Source organism: Nerophis ophidion, linkage group LG13 (assembly GCF_033978795.1).
Source record: "Nerophis ophidion isolate RoL-2023_Sa linkage group LG13, RoL_Noph_v1.0, whole genome shotgun sequence".
Classification (NCBI taxonomy): Eukaryota; Metazoa; Chordata; class Actinopteri; order Syngnathiformes; family Syngnathidae; genus Nerophis; species Nerophis ophidion.
Window position 1 is genome coordinate 28,033,155 of NC_084623.1, and position 16,670 is coordinate 28,049,824.

General features: G+C 40.0%; 1 protein-coding gene across 50 annotated transcripts in view; it reads left to right on the forward strand.

The window, feature by feature from the left end:
- Window positions 1–16,670, forward strand: part of lrrfip1a (leucine rich repeat (in FLII) interacting protein 1a) — a 130,228-nt gene that overhangs the window by 61,841 nt on the left and 51,717 nt on the right. For 14 of the 50 annotated variants that reach the window (XM_061918678.1, XM_061918663.1, XM_061918665.1 and 11 more), the window contains 7 exons: window positions 2,728–2,766; window positions 3,271–3,300; window positions 5,002–5,067; window positions 5,870–5,914; window positions 5,988–6,044; window positions 7,490–7,561; window positions 13,812–13,910. The exons of 1 other annotated variant lie outside the window; for it this stretch is intronic. In XM_061918678.1, the coding sequence (XP_061774662.1) occupies window positions 2,728–2,766; window positions 3,271–3,300; window positions 5,002–5,067; window positions 5,870–5,914; window positions 5,988–6,044; window positions 7,490–7,561; window positions 13,812–13,910 (408 nt within the window). The remainder of the gene's footprint in view (window positions 1–2,727; window positions 2,767–3,270; window positions 3,301–5,001; window positions 5,068–5,869; window positions 5,915–5,987; window positions 6,045–7,489; window positions 7,562–13,811; window positions 13,911–16,670) is intronic. 35 more of the 50 variants (XM_061918702.1, XM_061918704.1, XM_061918706.1 and 32 more) reach the window with 13 other exon arrangements.

Sequence of the window (16,670 nt, forward strand, 5' to 3'; positions counted from 1 at the left end):
ACATAATTATCCTTGAGACAAAGATGGCAAAAAATATTGCTATGTTACATAAAATTAAAAACTCTGTGAATCAAAAGGCTCTTATCATGTTATATAATTCTTTCATACTCCCATATCTTAATTATTGTTTTGAAATTTGGGGAAACAATTACAAATCAAACATCAACTCTATATTTTTACTTCAAAAAAAAGCGATTAGAATTGTAACTTATGCGAATTATCATAACCATACCAATGCTCTGTTCATTAAATTAAAAACATTAAAACTGCACAATCTTGTTGACCTCAATACTACTATTGTGGCTTTCAAAGCTCATAACCACATGCTGCCTGGGTGTTTACAAGTGAGATTTAAACCCAGAGAGAATCCCTATGACCTCAGAGGTTCAGCTTTCTTTCAGAAAGCAAAAATAAGAACACGCTTAAAAAGTAGATGTGTTTCTGTTAGAGGAGTTCAACTGTGGAATAGCTTGGATGATTCCTTAAAATGTTCCAGTTCCATTCACACATTTAAAAAACACTTTAAGACCAATGTTTTGAAAAAATATATTACTGTTGAATTAACATTGTAGTTAATACTATGATTAATGTTAATTAAAAATTAAACATGAGATATAAATAATAATAGAAGTACAATTGTTTGTATATATTGTATATATATAATTAGTGCAAAGGTTTATATGTACACAGGGATATTTCACATGCCTGCACTGTGTATAAAATTGAACTACGTTCATGTTGTTTATAATGTTGTTTATAATGTGTATTTATAATAAGTTGTGCAAAGGACATTTTATAATTTTCAGAAGTTTATTTTGTACTTGAAATTGTTTATAGGGTTAGGCGCAATAAGTGTTTAACTTCAGCCTAAACCCTTTCGGTCTGTAACATTTTTTATTTTCAGTCTATGAATGTAAAACTGTTTGTTTGCTTTGTTGACCATTGACCGAGGAACAATAAACTTGAAACTTGAAATACAAGTATTGTAGTATTCAGTACACCATTTGTTGATTACAGAATGATAAACGTACCACAAAAGAAGCACAAAAACAAAGACAGCTGTTAACATACTGTATACTGCTTCGACAAACGTGGCGGAAATGTCTGTAAGATACTGCAGTAGTAAACAGTAGGGATGCAACGGTACTTGGTATAATCCTGCACGGCACATTCTGCCCTTGAATAAAACATTAATCGAGATCGAATCATATGGAAAGATTAAATGTGATTCGTTTTTTTTGTGGTCCATATCACCCAGCCCTATGCATACATACTTATTCATACATGCATACAGTAAGTATTCATGCATGCATACATATATAACCATGCATACGATATGTATTAATACATACGGTACATACATACGAATCCACACATATATATTCATACACATGTATTCATGCATGCACACACACATATTTATACAAGCATACATACTGTACTTAACCATGCATACATACGTATTCATATACACATACATACATATTCATACATGTGTACATACATACATTTACATCTATACATACTTATTTATACATTATATGAAAATGTCTTCAAACATGCATATACACCGTATTTTTCGGATTATACGTCGCTAGCGTAGTATACGTCGCACCGGCTGAAAATGCATAATAAAGAAGGAAAAAAAAACATATATGAGTCGCACTGGAGTATAAGTCGCATTTTTGGGGGAAATTTATTTGATAAAATCCAACACCAAGAATAGACATTTGAAAGGCAATTTAAAATAAAGAATAGTGAACAACAGGTTGAATAAATGTACGTTATATGACGCATAAATAACCAACTGAGAACATGCCTGGTATGTTAACGTAACATATTATGGTAAGAGTTATTCAAATAACTAGAACATATAGAACATGCTATATGTTTACCAAACAATCTGTCACTCCTAATTGCTAAATCCGATGAAATCTTCTTCCCCGAGGTCGCTTCTAAACAACTCTGCCAACTCCAAAGCTTTCTCTTGTCATTTTCTGCTGCATATTTCACTACGTCCAGCTTGTAATCTGCAGTACATGATTTCCTTTTTGGTGCCATTTTTGTTCAGCCCTTCTCAGTTTTTATAAGTTACCGCCAACGATGAAATGATCCATTTTAATAGCTACGGCAGTAGCATATAGCATATAGCAGGTAGCATTCCATGACCCACAATGCACTTCTCCCATGACCCTACCCTGCCAAATTCTTATTGGTTGACGTGTGTGTGTGACGATTGCTGACGTGTGTGTGACGATTGCTGACATTTTCATCGTCTCTTCCGCGAATGATATAAATAATATTATTTGATATTTTACGGTAATGTGTTAATAAATTCACACAAAAGTCGCTCCGGAGTATATGCTGTAAAACTGCGACTTATAGTCCGAAAAATATTGGATGTATGTATACACACGTATGTATTCATTATGTGTACATTCGTATGTATTTATACATGCATACGTAGATGTTCATACATACAGTACATACATTTCTGTCCTTGATGGTATACAAAGAATTTACATAAAAAAGTGACTCATTTTTATATCCAAGTACACATTGAAGAAATAAACTGTTTTATTATTAATGTGAAATATTGCCTGTGTCATACAAAAAGTTTTCTTTTCACATCGTGATTATGCATCTGCAAAGAGTTTAAAATAAGGAACGTGCTGTCCTAAATGTTTGTGCAGTGCAAACATGACATTTGTATCTTTTGTCTTCCAGCTGTCAGACGATGATGAGCACATGTCAGTGGGTGTCAGGGTGAGTTGTATAACTATTAACGCACGTCAAATATACTTCAGCTTCCATTGTCATGGTATAAGGTTGACAATACACGTATCCAAACCTTTCCAGTTAGGGTTGCATACATACAACTAGAAGGATATTTTTGCACATTAAAGATGCTAAAATTTGCAAATGATATCTTAAAAAAACACCTTAACTGTATGTTAAAGCTAACAAGACAAATTAGCGGACAGTGGATCCTGCATATTCAGCATTCGTGTTCCTGCAATGTCATACCATTTTCATTTGGTAATAAGTGAATATGTGGTGATAAAGCATGCAATAGACAGCATTCATGTAGGATGTGACAATAGATCATTAGAAATACATGTTTTTTTACAATGTGATGATAGATAATGAATAATGCATTTATAAATTAGGGCATATACAGTATATCCTCAACAGCTATGAACTCAAATTCTTTTGGGGAAAAAATGGTGGTAGTAGTAGATGTTGCTGATTCTATGTTCTCTTGTACAGTCGGATCTTGATTCAATTCACTGTGCAGGGGTAAGGCTGATGATATTTTGCAGTACATCTGAGTGAAAAGAAATTGTTTGTGTGCATGTGAACATGTTTACTGTAATTAAAATTGTGCATAAAGTAAATCATGCATGCTTTTTCTTCAAATGTTATATTACTGTATGTACTTTTTGCTTTTATGTGCATGATATGTAGATGTTTTTGTTTGGTAGCAAAGTGATGGCGAATATACATTTAGATTTCTGCAGTCGATTGTGTTGTTTTTATGTCATGCTCCGATCAAATCTCAGTTTTTCATTGGTTTCATCAAAATATGATAAAACAAGACTTGAAAGTGTATTTTCATATCCATTTGGTTAACTGATGTTCGTTGTTATTCTCTATCGACACTGTGATATATACTAAATTACACTAAGGATTACATCATTGTTGTATTTTAGTATTACTTGAATTGGCGGTCAAATATCATGCTTTCTGAGCAAGTGCAATCGATACAATGCATCTCTTGATACGTCGATACAGTGCATCTCTTGATATGTTATAACTGTGTACCCTATCTATTTATACATCCATACAGTATCTATTGATGGGTCGATAAATAGATAGATGTATATTAATGCTGTATGATTATGGCCAAAATAATAATTACAATTATTTTGATCAATATTGAAATCACGATTATTAATCACGATTATTAATTATAATAGGTAAAATATGGCGATTCCCACAGGTCAGCAACTTACTTACTTACACTAATGGTGGCCTGGAGGTGTGGAGTTAGGGGAGTGTAAATGTGGCGTAATCATATAAATAGTCTAATACAAAGGCTAAATAGCCATTATTTATACAATTAAAGACATATCTTTGCGGTTTTGTTATTTATTAGTATTAATATTTTTATATTGTTCTTTATTACATGATGCCTCTCGTATGTGGGTGGCCCACAATTCATTATTTGGCCATGCCTTATTGACCTGAAATACACTTAATTGTTTGTAGTGTGAAACATGTATATCAAATGACAACATGCAACTATATTGCATTATTTAGTAAAATTGTTGTCATCTCATAAAATAGTCCTTCAATTACTTCTCTGCATTTCTTGAATTCAGGGCCTGCTTGCTTGAGTTCAAATGGGAAGCATGTCTCACTGGTGTTAGTACTGGACGGAAAAATGTTAAAAGACTTTATTTAACACAATGGTTTGCTGTTAGTCCTGCTAGTGTGACACCAAGGAGACAAGCAGAGCAGGGTGCAGGCGTCTCCACCTGTCACTATTTAATAACAGCAGTGTGGTGTTTAACGCATACCAAGTTAGGCGTAGACTTCATTACAGTGTACATCAATTATATTGATACACCATTAGTGTATATAATGATGCATCGATATGGTGTATCTTGGGGTACATCTATTCAGTAATACATCAATTAAGTTATACAGTGACTATAGTGATAATTTTGTGGTACATTGATACAGTGTATCAAATGATGAATTTATATAGTGTATGTACTAGTTATTGCAGTAAGATCATGCAGATTGATTACCGGATCATGAAAATGTCACATTTTCTGAGTCCAGTGAACACGTTATATTGATTATAGAGCACACACAAGCGCATATCAATAATTCACATCGTAGTGTATGTGTGATCTTATATGATGAATTGTGCAATGAAAATTCATCATTGTGGTTTAGGTTGAAATGTTTCTTATTTTGTGTCATTCGAAGGGCTCCTCCTTGGTCTCGCACAAGAAGTCCAAGAAAAAGAAGAAACATAAGCATAAAGATAAAGAAGTATGTCGAAAGTACTGGAGAAACTAAGAATAAAGATAAAGAAGTATGTAAAATGTACTGCCAAAGCATAAGCCTACAGATGAAGAAGTATGTACAACAAAGATAAATAAGTTTGTAAAAAAGTACTGCAGAACCATAAGCATGAAAATAAATATGTAAAACAAAGATAACGAAATATGTAACAAGTACTGCTAACACATAAACATAGAGGTAAAGAAGTATATAAAAGGTATTGCAAAAACATAAGCAAAGAGATTAAAAAGTACTGCAGAATTGTACACGTAAAGGTAAATAAGTATTGAAAAATGACTGCTGAAATATAAGCATAGAGATAAAGAAGTATGTAAATAGTATTGCAAAAACATGTGGATAAAGATAAAGAAGTGTGTAAAAAGTACTGCTGAAACATAAGCATAGAGATAAATATGTATGTAAAAAGTAATGTAAAAACAAACATAAAGATAAAGAATTCTGTAAAAAATACTGCGGAAATAAAATAAGTATGGAGGTATATGTAAAAAAAAAAAAGTACTGTACAAACATAAGCATAAAGATACAAAAGTATGCAAAAGGTACTGCAGAAACAAAAGCATAATGATAAAGATGTAAAAAAGTACGACAGAAACGTAGGCATTAAGATAAAGTAGTATGTAAAAAGTATTGAAGAACCATAAGCATAAAGATAAAGAAGTATGCAAAAAGTACTTCAGAAACATAAGCATAAATATAAAACAAATGTGTAAAAAGTACTGCTTTTTAAATATTGTACAAGTACCTGACTTGGCTCCTTGTTGCATTGTAGAGGAACGGCTGTGATGATGATGAGTACAGTGTTGTGTCCAGCAGGGTTAGTAGTTATATTCATTATATTCATCATGAAATAATATTTTATATCAGCACTTACTGTTTCTCTTTGCTAGAGTTCAAAACTCAGTGACGACAGCAAAGTCTCACGCTCATCCAGAGGAGACCTATTGGTGCGTCTACTCGATAGTTCTACTTGTACATCTATTCTTAACTTTTATTAACGTTGCAGTGTTGTGTTGGATAGTGACTTCTACTAACACTATAGTGCTGCGTTAGATAGTTCTATTTGTAAATGTATTTTATTAACTTTGATTAACATTGCAGTGTTTTGATGGATTGTGACTTCTGTTAACATTATAGTGTTGTGTTGGATAGTGACTTCTACTAACATTGTAGTGCTGCGTTAGATAGTTCTATTTGTAAATCGATTTTATTAACTTTCATTAACATTGCAGTGTTTTGTTGGATAGTGACATCTATTAATGTGCAAATGCAATGTAGTGTATAGTTCTAATTTAAATCTGTCAGTTGGCTCAGTATGGAGGCACTAAAAATGACAACATGGCTGACGGCGTGGAGACTCCGTCTAAGGGGTGTGACCTGGAGAAGGTCTTTGGCACGTAAATAAGACCACCCACAAAATGGCCCATTCTGAATAGACAGTCAGAAAGCGGCTTGAAGATGGTCTGTAAAACAAAATCTATGCAAAATGTTGACCAAAGCAACACCATCACGTTCTGTAAACCACAAGAAAGTGTTTAAAAAAATCATTAAAAAAAAAAATAGGTAACAAAGATTACAATAGAATGTACTAGAAACAACTACAGTAGTTTTAAGGGGAAAAAAAACATATTAATGTTCAACATTTACCTTGAAGAGCATAGGTAGAGCGTAGGTGTCTCCTGTGGGCTGCTTCCGTCTTGTAATAGGATTGTGTGTGGTAATGACTTGATACTGGTACTGTTTGTGCTACACACAATGTACTATTGTGCTGTGTAGTACTCACATGATACTAGTATGTTTTGTGGTACTCATATGATAGTAATACCGTGTGTGTTTGGTAATTGCATGTTACTTATACTGTGTGTGGTACTGACTTGATACTAGTACGTGTGTGGTACTGATCTGATACTAGTACTGTGTGTGGTACTGTCTTGAAACTAATACTGTGTGTGGTACTGATATGAAACTAGTGTTATGTATGGCATTGCCTTGATACTAGTACTGTGTGTGGTACTCACATGATACTATGACACTATTACTGTGTGTGGTACTCATATGATACTAGTACTGTGTGTGTAGTATTCACATGTTTATAGTACTTTGTGTGGTACTGATGTAATAGTGCTGTGTGTAGTACTGACTTGATACTAATATTGTAAGTGTGGTACTGAATGATTATAGTATTGTGTATGGTATTGACTTGAAACTAGTACTGTGTGTGGTACTGATGATTCTAGTGCTGCGTATGGTATTCACACAATACTAGTACCGTGTGTGGTACTCAAATTATACTAATATTGAGTGTGGTACTCTTACTTTTTGTATAAGTATTCTGTCCATGTGAGTAAGTGTTTTATAGCTGGAGTAGTAGTAATGTTGTGTTTTTTGACAGTCTTTACAGTACAGTAGCTATCCCAGGTCCAGAAGCTCCAGCAGGAACAGTTCAGCTCGTGCCAGTCCAGTGGTGAGCACTGACAATCCCATGCGTGTTCATCACAAAACATCAAACACAATGACCCAAATACACAGAAAACTAGTTTAAAAAACAACTATTAATTTAGTTTGCTGTGATATGTATCAGTTAAAGTTGCTGGTAATGAGCAGTGTAGCATTACTACACAAGCTCACGTGTTGGTATAACACACAGCACATAGGAAATGTTTACGGCACCACCTGTCTACTCACAAACAAATACAGTGCAGGCTTTGGAATCATGCTGAGCGATAGTGCCATGGAGAATCCAGAGCTTGAATAGCCTCTTCTGTGGTTAAAGACTCCTGTTTGGAAATATTGCTTCTTTCCTTTAAAATTTTAAATATGTAAACAAATGGATAAGATAAAAGCAGTGTGACACACTGTTCAATTAATATGAAGATATATGCTAAATATTTTTATTTATTTAAACAATAATAAACCTCTGGAGCCAGGCCCCGAGGAGGGGCACGATGGCGAGCACCTGGTGGCCGGGCCTGTTCCCATCGGGCCCGGTCGGGCACAGCCCGAAGAGGCAACATGGGTCCCCCCTCCAATGGGCTCACCACCCATAGCAGGGGCCATAGAGGTTGGGTGCAATGCGAGCTGGGCAGCAGCCGAAGGCAGGGCACTTGGCGGTCCAATCCTCGGCTACATAGGCTAGCTATTGGGACGTGAAACGTCACCTTGCTGGGGGGTAAGGAGCATGAGCTAGTGCGCGAGTTGGAGAAGTTCTGGCTAGATGTAGTCGGACTCACTTCGACGCACAGCAAGGGCTCTGGAACCATTTCTATCGAGAGGGGCCAATTGTGAGAGGTGACGGTCTGGGGTGGCAATTCTTGTTGCCCCCCGGCTCAAAGCCTGCACGTTGGAGTTCAACCCAGTGGACGAGAGGGTAGTCTCCCTCCGCCTTCGGGTGGGGCGATGGGTCCTGACTGTTGCTTGCGCTTACGCGCCAAGCAGCAGCTCAGAGTACCCCCTCTTTTTGGATTCACTCAAGGGAGTACTGGAGAGTGCTCCCCCGGGTGATTCCCTCGCTCTACTGGGGAACTTCAATGCTCATGTTTCCAACGACAGTGTATCCTGCAGAGGCGTAATTGGGAAGAATGGCTGCCCGGATCTGAACCATAGTGGTGTTTTATTATTGGACTTTTGTGCTCGTCACAGATTGTCCATAACAAACAAAATGCTCAAACATAAGGGTGTCCACATGTGCACTTGGCACCAGGACACCCTAGGCTGCAGTTCCATGATTGACTTTGTAGTTGTGTCATCGGATTTGCAGTCTCATGTTTTGGACGCTCGGGTGAACAGAGCGGCAGAGCTTTCTATCGATCACCACCCGGTGGTGAGTTGGCTGCGATGGTGGGGGAGGATGCCGGACAGTCCTGGCAGGCCCAAGCGCAATGTGGGGGTTTGCTGGGAACGCCTAGCAGAGTCTCATGTCAAACAGAATTTCAATTGCCCTGCGGGAGAACTTTGAACATGTCAAGAGAGAGGCGCTGGACATTGAGTCCGAGTGTATGATGTTCCGTACCTCTACTGTAGATGCTACCGATTGGAGCTGTGGCCGCAGGTGGTTCGTGCCTGTCGTGGCGGTAATCCTAGAACCTGCTGGTGTGCACCAGCGGTGAGGGATGCCGTCAAGCTGAAGAAAGAGTCCTATCGTGCTCTTTTTGCTCAAAGGACTCCGGAGGCAGCGGACAGGTACCGACAAGCCAAGCGGTGGGCGGCTTCAGCGGTCACGGAGCCAAAAAAACGGACATGGGAGGAGTGTGGGGAAGCCATGGAAAATGACTTCCAGACTGCTTCGAAGCGATTCTGGACCACCATCCCCCTCCTGAGGAAGGGGAAGCAGTGCAGTATCAACACCGTGTATGGTGGGGATTGTGTTCTGCTGACCTCGACTGCGGATGTTGTGGATAGGTGGGGGGAATACTTCGAAGACTTCCTCAATCTTACCAACACATCTTCCTATGAGGAAGCAGTGCCTGGGGAATCTGTGGTGGGCTCTCCTTTTTCTGGGGCTGAGGTTGCTAAGGTAGTTAAAAAGCTCCTCGGTGACAAGGCTCTGGAGGTGGATGAGATCCGCTCGGATTTCCTTACGGCTCTGGATGCTGTAGGGCTGTCTTGGTTCACACGACGCTGCAACATCGCATAGACATAGAGGGCGGTACCTCTGAATTGGCAGACCGGGGTAGTGGTTCCTGTCTTTCAGAAGGGGAACCGGAGGGTGTGTTCCAACTGTCGTGGGATCAACCTTCCCGGTAAGGTCTATTCAGGTGTACTGGAGAGGAGGCTACGCTGCATAGTCGAACCTCGGATTCATGAGGAACAGTGTGGTTTTCTTCCTGGTTGTGGAACTGTGGACCAGCTCGATACTCTTGACAGGGTCCTTGAGGGTGCATGGGAGGTTGCCCAACTAGTCTACATGTGCTTTGTGGACTTGGAGAAGGCATTCGACCATGTACCCTGTGGGGAGTGCTCAGAGAGTATGCGGTAACGGTCTGATTGTGGCGGTCTGCTCCCTTGTATGATCAGTGTCAGAGCTTGGACACCCTAGGCTGCAGTTCCATGATTGACTTTGTAGTTGTGTCATCGGATTTGCAGTCTCATGTTTTGGACGCTCGGGTGAACAGAGCGGCAGAGCTTTCTATCGATCACCACCCGGTGGTGAGTTGGCTGCGATGGTGGGGGAGGATGCCGGACAGTCCTGGCAGGCCCAAGCGCAATGTGGGGGTTTGCTGGGAACGCCTAGCAGAGTCTCATGTCAAACAGAATTTCAATTGCCCTGCGGGAGAACTTTGAACATGTCAAGAGAGAGGCGCTGGACATTGAGTCCGAGTGTATGATGTTCCGTACCTCTACTGTAGATGCTACCGATTGGAGCTGTAGCCGCAAGGTGGTTCGTGCCTGTCGTGGCGGTAATCCTAGAACCTGCTGGTGTGCACCAGCGGTGAGGGATGCCGTCAAGCTGAAGAAAGAGTCCTATCGTACTCTTTTTGCTCAAAGGACTCCGGAGACAGCGGACAGGTACCGACAAGCCAAGCGGTGGGCGGCTTCAGCGGTCACGGAGCCAAAAAAACGGACATGGGAGGAGTTTGGGGAAGCCATGGATAATGACTTCCAGACTGCTTCGAAGCGATTCTGGACCACCATCCCCCTCCTGAGGAAGGGGAAGCAGTGCAGTATCAACACCGTGTATGGTGGGGATTGTGTTCTGCTGACCTCGACTGCGGATGTTGTGGATAGGTGGGGGGAATACTTCGAAGACTTCCTCAATCTTACCAACACATCTTCCTATGAGGAAGCAGTGCCTGGGGAATCTGTGGTGGGCTCTCCTTTTTCTGGGGCTGAGGTTGCTAAGGTAGTTAAAAAGCTCCTCGGTGACAAGGCCCTGGAGGTGGATGAGATCCGCCCGGATTTCCTTACGGCTCTGGATGCTGTAGGGCTGTCTTGGTTCACACGACGCTGCAACATCGCATAGACATAGAGGGCGGTACCTCTGAATTGGCAGACCGGGGTAGTGGTTCCTGTCTTTCAGAAGGGGAACCGGAGGGTGTGTTCCAACTGTCGTGGAATCAACCTTCCCGGTAAGGTCTATTCAGGTGTACTGGAGAGGAGGCTACGCTGCATAGTCGAACTTCGGATTCATGAGGAACAGTGTGGTTTTCTTCCTGGTTGTGGAACTGTGGACCAGCTCGATACTCTTGACAGGGTCCTTGAGGGTGCATGGGAGGTTGCCCAACTAGTCTACATGTGCTTTGTGGACTTGGAGAAGGCATTCGACCATGTACCCTGTGGGGAGTGCTCAGAGAGTATGCGGTAACGGTCTGATTGTGGCGGTCTGCTCCCTTGTATGATCAGTGTCAGAGCTTGGTCCACATCGCCAGCAGTAAGTCGGACCCGTTTCCAGTGAGGGTTGGACTCCGCCAAGGCTGCCCTTTGTCACCCATTCTGTTCATAACTTTTATGGACAAAATTTCTAGGTGCAGTCAGGGCGTTGAGGGTATCTGATTTGGCAGATTATGTGGTCCTGATGGCTTCATCTGGCCAAAATCTTCAGCTCTCACTGGATTGGTTCGCAGCCGAGTGTGAAGCAACTGGGATGAAAATCAGCACCTTCAAGTCCGAGTCCATGGTTCTCGCCCGGTAAAGGGTGGAGTGCCATCTCTGGGTTGGGGAGGAGATCTTGCCGCTAGTGGAGGAGTTTAAGTACCTCAGCGTCTTGTTCACAAGTGAGGAAAGAGTGCATCGTGAGGTCGACATGTCCGATCGGTGCGGCGTCTTCAGTAATGCGGACGCTATATCGATCCGTTGTGGTGAAGAAGGAGCTGAGCCGGAAGGCAAAGCTCTTAATTTACCGGTCGATATACGTTCCCATTCTCACTTATGGTCATGAGTTGTGGGTTGTGACCAAAAGGACAAGATCACGGGTACGAGCAGCCGAAATGAGTTTCCCCCGCCCGGTGGCGGGACTCTCCCTTAGAGATAGGGTGAGAAGCTCTGTCATCCGGGAGGAGCTAAAAGTAAAGCCACTGCTTCTCCACATCGAGAGAAGCCAGTTGAGGTGTTTTGGGCATCTGGTCAGGATGCCACCCAAGCGCCTCCCGAGGGAGGTGTTTCGGGCACGTCTGACCGGTAGGAGGCCACGGGGAAGAAGACCCAGGACACGTTGGGAAGACTATGTCTCCCGGCTAGCCTGGGAATGCCTTGGGATCCCCCAGGAGGAGCTGGACGAACTGGCTGGGGAGAGGGAAGTCTGGGTTTCCCTGCTTAGGCTGCTGCCCCCGCGACCCGACCTCGGATAAGCGGAAGTGGATGGATGGATGGACAATAATAAACTTTACTTAATATAAAATAATCATTCGCACTCTTCTATTACTTTCGCACTTGTTGTATCCTTGTACTTTACTAAACTAACATTATAAACATGACATTTTATTTTATATTCATCCTGTACGTTACTAAATATTTAAATCATAAAGAAGAATATATTGTATTGGATGTCATCTTTTTTTACTAAAAAAATAAAATAAAATAAACAAACCTATCTTATTTTAGGTTTAATTTTTGTTTCACTAAAAATAAACCATGATATATTATTTTATGTTTTTCTTTTAGTTTGCTAAAAAATAAACATTTTAGACCTGGATATATTTTTTTATATTTACCTTTTATTTGACTAGAATATTATTAATAAACCAGGATATAGACTATTTTATATGTATCCTTGTACATTATAAACCAGGGTACATATGTTTAATTTTAACTTCACAAAAAATAAACATTATAAACCATGATATATTATTTTATATTTTGTTTTACTAAAAATAAACATCATAAACCATGATATTTTATTTTATATTCATCCTTAATGTCACTAAAATACAACAATTTAAACTAAATATATTATTAATATTATTATTATTATTAATGTAATGTTAGTATTATTCATTCGTGCACTTTACTAAAGAATAAATATTGTAAACCAGAATTTATTGTTTCATATTTTTGCATGATATATTACTTCATGTTTTTACAAGATTCATATTCGTACAGTGTGATGTTTTGCATGTGTTGTTATATATTGTATATGATGTAGACATAATATTATATGTATATATAAATATATATATATATATTTATGTATATATATATATATATATATATACATATATATATATATATATGTATATATACTGAAAATATATTATGTAAATATTACATCAAAATGTTATATTTTATATCGCTATATTTAGTCTATTTATACCTGCATTGTCCTTTCCATCCTTACACTTTTCATCTTTGTAACTGAGCTACTGTGTGGAACAATTTCCCTTTAAAGTTTGTCTAAGTCTAAGTTTAAGTCTGAGGTGCCTGAGGACGTTGTTACACTTGTTTAGTATATCATTAGTCATTAATAGTCCTTGATCTTCTGCAGTTTAACATTAGTAATGAATATGAATATGAATATGAATGTCAATAAAGGAAAGGTTAAATTATACTTAATAATATCCAAGCAGCAGTTGATGTTCTCTGGCTGACTGGCTTTATCTGAGTCATTAATATTCCTTGATCTTCTGCAGTTTAACATTAGTAATGAATATGAATATGAATGTCAATAAAGGAAAGGTTAAATTATACTTAATAATATCCAAGCAGCAGTTGATGTTCTCTGGCTGACTGACTTTATCTGAACAGTTGTGTTGTCGTCTTTCCCCCTCTGGTGGCAAAACTAGGACCAGTGTGCTTCTGTTGCTACTTTTTTAAGACGTGCAGCAAGTAGCAATGCTCTCACCTGTAATCTGGATCAAGTTTCTATTCCGGATTTTTCTCATGTGAGTCTGATTTCCACTTCTTGTATTCTCACATCCTTCCTTTCATTGCTTGATTGTGTTTTGTTGTCTACTAATTATTTGTATTTGTCATGTACTGTGTTCCTTCGGTACTAATTGTTACACAGTTGTCATACTTTAGTAATGTGTTAGATTGTGTACAAATTATTGTTATGTGTTACATAGTGTACTAATTGTCAAGTGTCATACTTTAGTCATGTGTTACATTGTGTATTAATTGTTACACAGATGTCATACTTTAGTCATGTGTTACATTGTGTATTAATTGTTACACAGATGTCATACTTTATTCGTGTGTTACATGGTGTACTAATTGACATAAGTGTCATACTTCTGTCATGTGTTACATTGTGTACTAATTGTTAAAGAAGTGTCATACGTTGGTCATGTGTTACAATGTGTAATAATTGTTGCACATTCATCATGCAGATGATACTGATCCCCACTGGCCCGGAAAAACATTTACCCAAAAAATCGTTCATCCCCTCTGCAATAACTTTTCTAGATTGTGCTTGTGGCATAAGAGACTGCCGCATCTCCAGTTGCTCTGTAGCACTGAGCTTTTTAACCTTTTATTTTCTTCTAACTTTTAGTATTTCTGCTAACTTGGTGTAGGACTGTCCCATGAAAAGGTCAAACTTTCAATAGAAGCCAAGAGGACAACAAAAGACTGAGCACAACACCAGATACAAGCAGAGCTGAGGAGGAGGCTGCAACGATGGCGCTAAACTTAGGCTAGGCTAGCAGACAACCGGAGGTGCTCTTTAACCATCAATCTCCTAAATTACAATAGGGAATGTGAACAAGGTTGACAGACTTTCGCCGCCCAACAACCAGCAACTCTACTGGGAGAACAGCCTGCTTATTTTCACAGTGACATGGCCAATCCCCTGCAGATGCTAATGTATAGCTGGAGGGTTTCATCGCGTGAGCTGTGCTGTTGCCAACAACCATACTAATTTGCTTTTTTATTTGCTTTTTTAAGTGTTTTAAGTTGTTTTTGTCTTTTTAAACCTTTTTAGTCTTTTCACACCATTTATTTATATTTTTATTGTTTCAGTCTGAGTGCATAGCACAATGTAAGCTCACGTCCCTCACGGTGCTAAGCTAACGATCCGCTTACGGCGAGTGACGTGAGTCATGCCTTCACTCAACTCCACATCCAAAGGCAAAAAAGTGATCACGCTCGAGGGGAGAACTTCGGCGCTATATACCCTTCCCGATGCTGAAAAGCAACCGGACACAACTATCCTCTGCAAATTGTAGGCCATTGCCACTATTGCCCAACTAGCAGACACAGCGCTCCTCCCAGATGCGGACACAACTGCATCTTGGGCTTCTTCTCCTGCAGCCGGCGCTGCCTTCACTCCATGTGTTCCCACCACTGGCAGCGGTCCCTGGCTTCACCTCGGGTCAGGCCGAAAGCACCGGTCATTGCCCCCCCATCGCAGCCAGAGAAGTGCACCGTGGTCTGACACCGCAGCAAGAGGTCTCTAGGACGTCGGCCGACATATTCCCCTCCCTCTGTGTTGATGTCAGAGAGAGAGGATCTAATCCCCTGCTGTATCCTGCCGAGTTTCCTCCTCTTACTGGCGGCTGTGATCACCCTACAGTGTTGCTGGGCCCCGCACGGTCCACACTGCCGTCCCCCACCGTCACACATTATTGTCCCACTAAATCATACCTCGGGAAGATGAACTTTACCGCGGCTCCATGGAAAAAATAAAGCTGCGATGCGGGGCTCCTCCTTGTTTAAGGCAACCCTCATTGTCCAGTGTAAAGGTCTGGATCACGACCTCCGGAGCCATGAAGTGGAAACCACTGCTTGCTAGGCACTCTACCCCCTTCCACAACCCTTTTCATCGTGGACTCTATAATTTGGAACGTGCGTGTGAGAGGAGTTCTCAGGCTGTCATTCCCAGGTGCCACTGTTGCTGACATAACGGGACAAATCCCCGACATCCTCAACTCAAAACCGCTGGTCAGCAAAATAATCATCCATGCAGGTGCCAATGACACTCGCAAACAACAGTCGGAGCTGCTCATGCATGATTTTATTGCCCTTTTTAACTCTTTTAATCGTACACGTTTGAGTGTTTTTATCTCTGGCCCTCCACCCCTACTTGCAGCAGAGAAATAGGTCGCTTCACTAGATTACTTAGCTGAATACTTGGCTTGCATCCACCTGTGCCTTCCACAACATGGCTTTTATTGGCAATTTTGATGCTTTCTGGGAGAGGAGAAATCATTTTGGTAGATGTTGGGTGTGAATGCCACCTGATGACACAAGACCAATTGATACACTTTTAATTGCATTTCAGAAATTAAGTCATGGATGGGAGATCACTTTTTACAGCGTAACCAGGACAAGGCGGAAGTTTTAGTCTTTGACCCTGAGAAAGAAACACATACCAAAACTACAATTATTCTCTTTAACCTCATCACCACAAGTAAAAAATCTGGGTTTCGTTTTCAACCCTTACCTTAGTTTCATACCACATATAAAAAAATATAACAAAAGTAGTTTTTATCATCTTAAAAACATAGCCAGAGTTCGCCCAATTCTCACTCACAGTTTTACAGAGCATGTTTTTATTACAAATCATATATATTATTGTAACGCCCTGCTTTCTGGTCACCCGAAAAAGGTTATTGTACTTTTACACTTACTCCCAAATTCAGTGGCACATGTCCTGATGAAGACATACCTGGAGTTGCTGACTATTAGCCTCCAGCCATGCT